We start from the raw sequence: 11,603 nt of genomic DNA on the forward strand, positions 1-11,603 counted from the left end.
TGTGTTTTCTCTTAGGTTCATTAGTTTTGGTTATAGCAGAGGGGAGCTTGAAGAAGGAAGCAATAGGAAGCATCAATGATGCCAATGACTATTCAGACGTCTCAACGTTTGTCAAGTCATTGACGGAGCCTAAAGCATCCGGTCACGGTCACAATCACAGTCACAGTCATCACGGTCACGTTTGGCCGGTACGTATTTAACATTATCGGATGGGATTTGTTAGTGTGTGTTTGGTTGGTGAGTTTTGCCCATATGAATGGGTATGAAAATGATTGTTGTTGTTTGGTTGATAGGTTTTTAGAACACTACTATGGGTTTCGAATACCCCATCAATTGAAAAACTCATACCCAAATACAATAAGGGTTTCATTACCTTATTCATTTTCAAGCACTACTATTAGTAACCATTCTCATTCCACCCTACTACCAAACATGTTAAATACTTTCACCAAAATCCATTACCATTACCAAGTATTTGATACACACTCCGATTCCGATTCCTATGTGCGAACCAAACACACCCTTAATTGTCTTTCAGAAAGGAAGTTAATTAATTAGGCACTGATTCTGCGCTACATATGTACGTACTTTGCGATCATTAATTGAGTGCATGCATAATGTTGGGTGGAGGCTGATAATACGCCAAGTCCAACAATTGATGGTTAGGAGATTATTAGACGGAGCAAATTATACCATGGAAATGTCTACCTTGTTTTATGAATTTTGATCCAAAATAACCTTCATTATGTATGTGTCCACAGTTGAGATATTATTTGTCTGTAAATAAATTGAAGACACATAACATGTTAACTTCAGACACATAAAATGATAATTATAGACACATAAATTGTTAACTGTAAATGCATATATAATATATTAATTGCAGACACATAAATTGTTAACACATATTATGTGTCTGTCATTAGCGTATTATATACCTGCAGTTAACAGTTTATATGTCGGTAATTAACCTGTTATTTGCCTTCAATTTTTTACAGATACATAAACGGTTAACTGCAAGTACAGAGTATATCACTGCAGACACATAATTTTTGGATCAGGGTCCGCAATGTAAGATAGACCCTCGTCCATGCATGGTACAACAATTGGTTAGGCAGAGGTCGGTGAATGGTCAAGTCCAATACTGTACATCTTAAAAGTGCATGTGGTGGTGGTATATAAAGAAATAAAGTTGAATGCGCTTTTGTTATGAGTTATAACTTTTGGCGTAGTAGTAATGGTATGATACTGAAGCATAATATATAATGCAGGAACTGAAATTTGGATGGAAAATTGTAGTGGGCAGCATGATAGGATTTTTGGGGGCAGCATTTGGGAGTGTTGGGGGTGTTGGAGGGGGTGGCATATTTGTGCCCATGCTTACTCTTATTCTAAGATTTGACCCAAAATCTGCAACTGCAATTTCAAAGTGTATGATCACTGGGGCTGCAGTTTCTACTGTTTACTGTAATCTTAAGCTCAGGCATCCCACAATGGACATGCCAGTTATTGATTATGACTTGGCTGTGCTGATGCAACCAATGCTACTGCTTGGGATTAATATTGGAGTTGCTCTCAATCTCATCTTGGCTGACTGGATGGTCACAGTTCTGCTAATTATTCTCTTCACAGGTAATTAAGCTCCAAGTGTATTAGTCATGTATGTAGAAGGTCCTTGGCGCTAAAGGGCGCTTAGCTTCTGGACGGGCAGGTAATAATAATAAGAAAAATACAGGTACACATTGCATACAAAAAAAAACACACACACACACAATTGACCACTGTTGCAAAAATGGAGTAATAATAAGAAGAAAAATGGGAAAAAGACTAGAATGTGCGGTCAACAAGCCCAAATTCCCAAAATGTGTGGTATTTTTTTTTTTTTTTACAATAATATGCAAAACTCCTTTCGGAGTTGCGTTTTTGGTGTATTTTGTATTTTTCATGTATTTGTGTAAAACGCAAGAGGCAGTTGCGTTCACGTATTCGTATACATAAAACGCAATACGCTCTTGCGTTTTTCAGCGCATACGGTATCCCCCAAAACGCAACTTACATTTGTGTTTTACGTATTATACGTAAAACGTAAAACCAAGTTGCGTTTTTGTCATTTTTTTGTACCGGCCATTTCCGACGAAGTTGAAGGCCGGCGAGAACCACAAAACGCAATTCGCATTTGAGTTTTTGGTTCGAATAGGTAAAACGCAAGTTGTAAATGCGTTTTTTAAATGTTAAAATTTTCCGGCCACTTTCCGGGCGAACCAACCTAAAACGCAATTGGGAGTTGCGTTGTGTATTGTTGCAGGTGTGTGATGTGCATGGGGCCGTGTTGCAGGTGTGTGTAGTCACCTCAGCCCAGAGAAAACGCAACTCCAAGTTGCGTTTTCTTATGAAGTTATATTCGATTCTTTAAAAAGTTCATATTTTTCGTGTGAGTTCAAGAATTTGAGACATTAAATTGAATACCAGGTGATTCTTGAATCGTTAAGAGTAGAGAGGATAGACTGGGGGAGTTGAATTTGTTGGGTTGGAGAATTGGAGGTTGGTTTTGTAGTTGGAAGTCTATGATAGTGTTGAGATAATCTGCACAAAGAGCAATGGCTAGCATGACTTCCCTTGTGAATTTGGGAAGCGCTTGCAGCTATTCTTCAGGGCAGTTTGAAGGGTCGTCTGGCTTGGTGGGGAGCATTTCCTTTGCCAAGAATTTTAGGAGCTTTCGAAGAATTTGGGTTGGGAAGAGATGGCCATACGTGTCTGTTTGTAGGTTCTCGGTCACTGCTGATTTTATTGCTGATCAAGGAACTTCGATATCATTGGATTCATCGCCTAGAAGTAGTGGGGATGATGCTAATGCTAATGCTAATGCTGATCTTTTACTCAAGCCTGCTCCAAAACCTCAATTGAAGTCAGGGCCAAAATCTGTCCTTTCAGGGGCGAGTTCAGCAGATTGGAATGGAGCAAAACGTAGCCCGGATTCTGATGATGACAGCAGTAGTGATGGAGAAGACAAAAGCAAAGTAATCGAGTCTCTAGGAGAGGCACTGGAGAAGCTAGAGACAAAAAAGAGAATGAATGCCGCTATTAAGAAACCACTGGCCAGTGCAAAATTCTCCGACGATATACGCCGGTAAAGACAACGCATTTGGGTCTTGCGTTTTAAGTATTTAAAAGTATAATACGTAAAACGCATCTCCCAATTGCGTTTTAACGTATTTCATACGTATTGTGAAAACGCAACTGGGAGATGCGTTTTTCGTATTCAATACGGAAAACGCAACTACCAGTTGCGTTTTACGTATTTAACGAAAAAAAAAAATATGGATTAAATACCTTCAAAAACGCAACTCGCAATAGAGTTTTGCATATTTCTGTCAAAAAAAAAGTCAGCACACATTTTGGCAAATTCTCACCCCATTCTACACATTCTAGTCTTTTTCCCGAAGAAAAATACAGGTACACATTGCATACAAAAAAAAAAAAAAAAAAAAAAAACACAATTAATAGGCGCCCTTAGACCGTGGCAATTTTCTTCCTAGGCGCCCGCCTAGCCCCTAACTTGGCCGCATTGGCGCAGTCGAGTTAACTCGGTTGGCTCGGCCTTGCTATATTTTTTCATTATAGTTGGATTGCACATTAATGGTTATATGCTCAACACGCCCCCTCACGTGTACGATGGGTTGGGTTCCAAGCAACATGCCCATGACCTTTAGTCTGGCTCTGATACCAAATTGAAGCATGTGCTCCATCTCAAAGTCTAAACTTATAGTTGGATTGCACATTAATAGTTATATGCTCAACAGGTGGTACTATACCGCCCAACTAGTGCCTAGCGCTTATTGCAATCATGCAATTGACCGACTCAGGGGCCTAGTACACCGACTAATGTCTACCTAAGGATAAAATCCCCTCGACGGGCCTAGGTGCGTCTAGCGCTTGCCTAGGTCAATTTTTGTAACATTGGTATTAGTTGATGAGTTGAATGCATTATATTCTTGCTCAGATTAGTCTTCTGATTCTCCCTGCTTCTTTCAGGCTTATCAACCTTGGCCTTTCTGAGAGGCGTGGCGTCTTGGAAGAAAGAGACTAAGCTGAAAAGGGTTATCATATATATACATATATATTCTAGCTGTTTCTTTCATCCCTCCTGATTGATTTTGCTTTTATGTTTTCTGATCATTATTATGTTTTTGTTTTGGGTTTAGGAGGCTGCTCTACCTAGCTGTGGTGAGTAGTGACCTATATATGTCTTTTTGGTGCAGCATGCATGCACTTTAAACCATTATTATACCATGGATTAGGGTTCATACTGAATTGTGAGCCCTGGTCTAAAAATTATGTGTCTGAAATTAACACATTCTGTACATGCAGACTGTGTACTTGCAATCAACAGTTTATAGTACAGAAATTGTCAACTGGAGTTAACAGTTTACATGTATGTAATTATTATGTTATATGGTTTCAATTTATTTACAGGTAAGAGCAGGATTTACAATGCAACATAAACCCTGGTCCATAGTATAATTTGCCCCTTTTAAAGGGCTCTTGCCTTGTTCGTACAGGGTTTGAATCTATCTCGTTCAAATGAAAGTCAGTCACCACGGGTTGATGATGAAAGTTCTTTTTTTAAAGAATCAATGTCTAATCATTGAGTTCGATCTTATGACCATCATTTAAAAGAGTAACAGATATATCATCAGTTCATCACACTATATAGTAATTTGGGATAAAAAATTATTTATATGTTTCCATGTTGCAATAAATCTATCAGGAGGAACATATCCTGGTGGTCCCATCACTTGCACTCAGAGGAACGCTAAGGTATGTATCTCCATTATATTTCTACCTAGATCTTTGTTTATATATATATATATATATATATATATATATATATATATATATATATTAGTACTTGTCCCGTGCTATGCACGGAAAATATATATTGTAAAAATATATGTTATATTATTATAATTATATATTATTAAAAATTATATCAAATGAGCATAGTGTTACTATTATTTATTAGTTATAAAAAAAATTTATTATAATTTCATATATACATATATAAAGAATGTTGTTCATATATACTTTAAAGATAGAATTAACATTTGATCAATTTAATTTATAAAATAGTCCTAACATTTGTAAAACTTATATAAAATCAATGAAGTATAAGGTCCTACCTACAAATGTATAATTTATTTAGCTATACTATATTATTATAACACCCACCAACAAAAAAAAAAAATTATTATAACAATTTAGTATATAATTATATTACAAATACCTTATGTATAAATACATCAATCCACACAATTAAAATCTGACCACACAATTAATTGAATTGCTTAATAATTAAGCTTTTTTTTGGGCCTAAACATATATATAATTTTAATTTATATATGACTTTAAAGTTGTAGTCTTGTAGAACATGGAATTATTTGAATTTTTGTTTCTCTCAATTGAACAGTTTATCTCATTTAATTTTAGTCTTGAGGATTGCAAAAGTTACTTTAGTTGCATTCACACTTATATTTATGTGCAACCTTTCAAATTACAAACATATAAATTTATTGTAATTAATTATTAATTTAAAAAAAAAAAAAGTTCCAATTCCAATACACATGGGATGACAAAAAGTTCAAAATGTAATTAATACCAACATTTAACCATTAATACCAACATTTATTTTTCACCAGACTATACAACTTTATTATAGTTAAAATATATATATATATATATATATATATATATATAATTTCAAGCCTAATGAAATATTTTCAATTTTAGGTGTGCATTCTTGAGAATGTTTACTGGAAGCAATTTGGGCTTATCTATTTTGTTTGGGTTGCATCTCTTGCTCTGCAGATCACCAAGGTTTAATTTGTACCCCCCCCCCCCCCCCCTCCCAACCGCGCAAATTATGCCGTGGAATCGTGTTCACCGAGAATGGTGAACACAAGTCAAAACGACGTCGTTTTTAGGCAAAAAAAAAAAAACGCGGATGTGGAGTTAACGGCGCGTTACTGATCAAATTATGAATTTTCTGTTATGAGATTATGAATTTTATGAAAATTCATAATCTCATAACAGAAAATTCATAATCGCATAACAGAAAATTCATAATCTCACAACTGAAAATTCATAATCTCATAACAGAAAATTCATAATCTTATAACAGAAAATTCATAATCTCATGGTTCCAAAGTGAATGTGTAGGCATGGTTCCAAAGTGAATGTGCAGGCATGGATTCATAATTTATGAATGTACGTGATTTCGGACGGGAATATGTAGGCATGGTTCCAAAGTGAATGTGCATGCATGAATTCATAATTTATGAATGTCCGAAACTCCGAAATTATGAATGTAATGAAAATCCATAATCTCATAACAGAAAATTCATAATCGCATAACAGAAAATTCATAATCTCATAACTGAAAATTCATAATCTCATAACAGAAAATTCATAATCTCATGGTTCCAAAGTGAATGTGTAGGCATGGTTCCAAAGTGAATGTGCAGGCATGGATTCATAATTTATGAATGTACGTGATTTCGGACGGGAATATGTAGGCATGGTTCCAAAGTGAATGTGCATGCATGAATTCATAATTTATGAATGTCCGAAACTCCGAAATTATGAATGTAATGAAAATCCATAATCTCATAACAGAAAATTCATAATCGCATAACAGAAAATTCATAATCTCATAACTGAAAATTCATAATCTCATAACAGAAAATTCATAATCTCATGGTTCCAAAGTGAATGTGTAGGCATGGTTCCAAAGTGAATGTGTAGGCAGTCACGTAATTAATTAATTAAAAAAAAAAAAAAAAAAAAAAAAAAAAAAAGAAAGATAACGGTGCACTAACACCGTTGGAACTGTGTTCACCATGAATGGTGAACACAGTTACATGGCATAACGTCTGCCCCAACCTTAGGTAGCTAATAATATATTTGAAAAAGTGCCAAATAATGCAATTCTTTGAATTAACTCACTTTCCTTGTGTTTTGGCATCAGAATTATTATACAACTTGCTCAACTCTGTATTGGGTGGTGAATTTGTTACAGGTATGGTATGCGATTTAATCAATATTTTCTATTTTTCACTATATCCATACGATTTCAATTCGCTCTCAAAATATAATATAATATAATATAATAATAATAATAATAATAATAATAATAATAATAATAATAATAATAATAATAATAATAATAATAATAATAATAATAATAATAATAATAATAACGTTATTTTTAAAAATTGGGCCCCGTGAAGCTAGTGGTGTGAAATTTGCAAAAATTACAAATTTTGTAATTGTTGCAATATATACACTTAGATTTAGAAAAGAATTACAAAATTAAGTAAAAGTATACATGTCAACCTGTAATTCACACTCATTATTGGCATACGTATGGATAGTTTAATATTCACTTCCTGATATGACAATAAAATATCTTTCATTAATTTGTTATTGTGAATTGATTTACCACACCCACAGTTAAAATGGAATAACTTATTAATGAAATATAGAAGTAATCAATCAAATATTGTCACAAAAAGGGTAAAACCAATAGAGGAATGTAGCATTAGTACTAATTTGATTGTTAAATATATTCTTTTATAACTCATGGTTGGTTAACCAATTCATGACGACCACCTAATAAAAATAAATAATTTTATTTGTAATATTGGACGATGAACTTAATTATGAGATAAACTTCACATGTCACTATAAGATCAAATCGATGAAATTTGGCGAATAATCCTCTAAAAATTTAAAAAAAAAAATTAAAAATCGAACTCCTAGCACCTTTTTCAACACTGATCACAATATGTATATAATGATGTGGCATGCAGATCCCAGTTTGTTTTGGGGTGAGTTTGTTTGAAGCATTTGGGCTGTACAAAGGGTGGAGAAAGATTTCATCCAACAATGATTCAACCTCCAAGTTGCGAGCATGGCAACTCATTATTTTGTGCATCTTTGGAATAGTTGCTGGTACGGTTGGAGCACTGCTTGGTCTTGGTGGAGGCTTTATTATGGGTCCTCTATTCTTAGAGTTGGGTGTCCCTCCCGAGGTGAGTGAGTTTATGGTATATACCCTATTTTATGTGCATGCTTGATTTCAAATTCCTACCTTATTATTAACAAAATTAATAAAGTTTTTGTTCTATATACTTATTCATTGAATGAAGAAAAGAAAATGAATAAAAAATGTGATCTATTTTTTTTTTTTTTTGGATCCATTAGAATACATCACATGATGAGCATGTAATATGTCGGCATGGACTTAATTCACTGGCCGATTCAGTATGTAATATTTAGAGAAGAAGAGACCAATAATGTTCGAAACTTAACAGTATGCCCAAAGTAGTTAGATCCACTTGCCCTTGTGCACACTGACATTTGGCATTTTCTGCTGAGCCACTGAGTCACCACCGGGGTAGTGTGGATGCCCTTAATTACAGTGTTTGGTTGGAGGGGATTACAATTCTACCGAATTGCAATTCCTTATTTTGTTGAATTGCAATTCGTACCCTCCCCCATATGAATTGCAATTCAATGGGAAAGGAAAGGGAAAAGGGAGGAAAATGACTTTTTTACCCTTGATTATTATTAGCATTATTATTACACCTGGTGACAAGGACATTTTAGTTTTTATACCACTTCTCCCATTCTCATTCCCAATAATTCTATTCCTTTCTACCAAACAATGTAATTTGAATTCCTACTTTATTCCCACCTTATTCTTTTCCTACCGAATTACAATTCATTTTCCTCCTAATTCCTTCCTTCCAACCAAATGCCTTGTTAGGGTTAGGGCCGGATTCAACTACTTAACAAAATTTACAATTACGTAATTGTACTCTATGTTTTATGAATTTTATATATTACTTTGTTTTATAATAGTGTACTCTCCAATCTCCTTCCTCTCCTCCCTCCTATATATCTCCAACAAAGCACATAATATAGTTTTATAAAACACACATCATTATAAAAATTTTCCTTTACGCCCCCTCAGGGGTGTGTCGATTACTTTTGATGGGCTCCAAGCAACACGTGAACCATAGTTTATCGGGTGATGCGGAAATTCGAATGCATGACCCTCGGCATGGGTGATACCAATAAAGCATGTGCTCCATCTCAACTAAAAAAGATGGGCTCAAGCAACACGTGAACAATAGTTTATCGGGTGACGCGAAAATTTGAATTCATGACCTTCGGCATGGCTGATACCAAAATAAAGCATGTGCTCCATCTCAACTAAAAAGCTAAACTAATAGTTAGATTGCACATTTATGTTTATATATATTATTATTATATGCTCAACAGGTAGAACTTGATGTTTGAAGAGATAATACATATAATAGAATCAGCAGTTTAATGTTTGAATATATATTTCCTCCTTTTGTATTTTAGGTTTCAACCGCCACATCTACCTTTATAATGGTGTTCTCCTCATCAATTGCTGTGGTACAATACTACCTTCTCAAGCGTTTCCCGGTTCCTTACGGTATATATGCCTTCTGCCCATCTCCAAATCACAATAAACTTAACGTCTTTAATTAATTTGCATCTAAAATTAGAGTTAAATTCAGTACAAACTTCAAATTTGATTTTACCCATTTGACTTTAAAAATAGATAAATATGTTACACGGCTTTCACATGTCACACCACATTAAAGCTTCCAATTTGTTAGGCGTGAAGAAGGGAAAAAGTGTATGACTTTTTATCCAATTTTCTATCATAACTTGATGAATAATCTAATCGGGTCCAGTGTATGAAAAGTTTTGTTCTTTAAAAACTACTCTGTAAACAATAATAATATTAAAAATAAATCAAAATTGAAATAGTAATCAATCAAGAAACCAACTTACCAACATCTATCTCTAATTAAATTAAGAATATATTTCACTTTTAGTCCCTTGACTATTATACATAAATCACATTTGATCCTTAACTATTAAAATTTTCTGATTAAATGGATGATAATGTAATTTGTATCATATTTGGTCCTGTTATCTAATTTTCCGACCAACTATTGCCGAAAGTGCTCTTTCTGAAAGAAGCAAATGCAGTGCTCCTTCTAGAATGAGCACTACTTCCGGCAATAGTTGGTCATGAAATTGGACAACAGGATCAAATGTAATACAAATTACATAGCTATGCACCTAATTAGAAAATTTCAATAGTGAATGATCAAATGTGATTTATGTATATATAATAGTCAGGGGACCAAAGGTAAACTTTTCTCTTAAATTAAGCTGCTAACTTTTTTACAGAGTTTTCATTTTTTATCTTAGATTTATAAGTAACATCCACTTTTGGTCCTAGTATTATTGTGGCATGACCATTTTTTGTTATTTATCTACAAAACAGTTTAAATATCGTTAAATACAATGACATTTTGATCTTTAATTATGAATTTTTTTTTTAATAAAAAATATGGCGGGTCAACCTACTTTGTATTTAAAAAAAATCAAAATGTATTTGTAGTTAACGATATTTCAACGATTTTGTTGACAAATGACTAAAAAAATGATCATACCACAATAACATATACTAGAATCAAATGAAGATGTTATAATAAAAATAACTAAAATGAAGTGTCGCCTATAAATCTAAAACCAGAAATAAAATGTACTTTTTCTCTATATTTGTATTTGTAAAGTTTACTTATGGTGTGTGATGTATTATATTATTACAGGTGTGTGCTTAACTGTGGTGGCAACTTTTGCTGCATTTGTTGGACAACACGCAGTGAGGAAGGTGATTGCGGTGTTAGGGAGAGCATCATTAATCATCTTCACTTTGGCCTTCATAATTCTCATAAGTACAATCTCATTAGGTGATCGCCCATTTATTATCAATATTTCTTTTTTCAATCTTCTTCTTCTTCTTCTTGTCTATTTATTAATTTAATAAAATTTGGTTAAATATATAGGTGGAATTGGGATCTCCAACATGATAAAAAAGATTGAGCACCATGAAAACATGGGCTTTGAAAGCCTCTGCAACTACAACGCCTAAACCACTGTCTTGGCTCAACATCAGATCATTTTCCTTAAAGATGAGATTCAGTAAAAGATGACGGCTAAATCATGTTCTAGGAAGCCAAGAACCCCATCTGGTGGCTCATATTTATAGACATTCTCCAGACCCTCCCTGAACGGTGAGTTTGGGTGGTTCAAATCGAACTTGTTTTGCACTTTCTTTTTGGAAATTCCATTTTTCTGTGTTCGCTGTTAACTTCGTAAAAAAAAAAATCATTTTTAAAAATGTACATAATTATATAATAGAATATAAATAAATTTTTAACTGTTAAAAAAAAATCGTGTGTTCGGATGTTCATAATTGTATAAAAATATATATATAATTGTATAAAATAATGTACATAATTGTATACCAAAATGTACGTAATTGTATAACATAATGTACATAATTATATAACAGAATACACATACACTCTTTTGCACCGACTTCTCACACAACTTAACAAAACAACATCATTTTAGGAAACGCAATGCGCACATTGCTATGTGCACCGTGGTGCAGGTATAACGATTGTCTCTTTTCTAGTTAATAACAT

At 33.7% G+C, this 11,603-nt stretch overlaps 1 protein-coding gene across 1 annotated transcript; it reads left to right on the forward strand.

Annotated features, from left to right (window-relative positions):
• Window positions 1–3,672: 3,672 nt before the first annotated feature.
• LOC109190935 lies at window positions 3,673–11,050 on the forward strand. Its single transcript, XM_019341535.1, has 10 exons — window positions 3,673–3,676; window positions 4,033–4,097; window positions 4,203–4,224; window positions 4,769–4,818; window positions 5,788–5,874; window positions 7,025–7,075; window positions 7,869–8,090; window positions 9,433–9,526; window positions 10,722–10,862; window positions 10,959–11,050. The coding sequence occupies exons 1-10, from the start codon at window positions 3,673–3,675 to the stop codon at window positions 11,042–11,044; spliced, it is 822 nt and encodes a 273-aa protein (XP_019197080.1). The 3' UTR covers window positions 11,045–11,050.
• Window positions 11,051–11,603: the final 553 nt, after the last annotated feature.

The sequence above is a fragment of the Ipomoea nil genome, unplaced genomic scaffold (assembly GCF_001879475.1).
Source record: "Ipomoea nil cultivar Tokyo-kokei standard unplaced genomic scaffold, Asagao_1.1 scaffold1596, whole genome shotgun sequence".
NCBI classification, from domain to species: Eukaryota; Viridiplantae; Streptophyta; class Magnoliopsida; order Solanales; family Convolvulaceae; genus Ipomoea; species Ipomoea nil.

Excerpts from the sequence above, each read along its gene's own strand:
- LOC109190935 (XM_019341535.1), top strand. Across the intron at positions 5,875-7,024 it reads TTGCTCTGCAGATCACCAAG|AATTATTATACAACTTGCTC; the intron begins GTTTAATTTGTA and ends TTTTGGCATCAG. Across the intron at positions 8,091-9,432 it reads AGTTGGGTGTCCCTCCCGAG|GTTTCAACCGCCACATCTAC; the intron begins GTGAGTGAGTTT and ends TTTGTATTTTAG.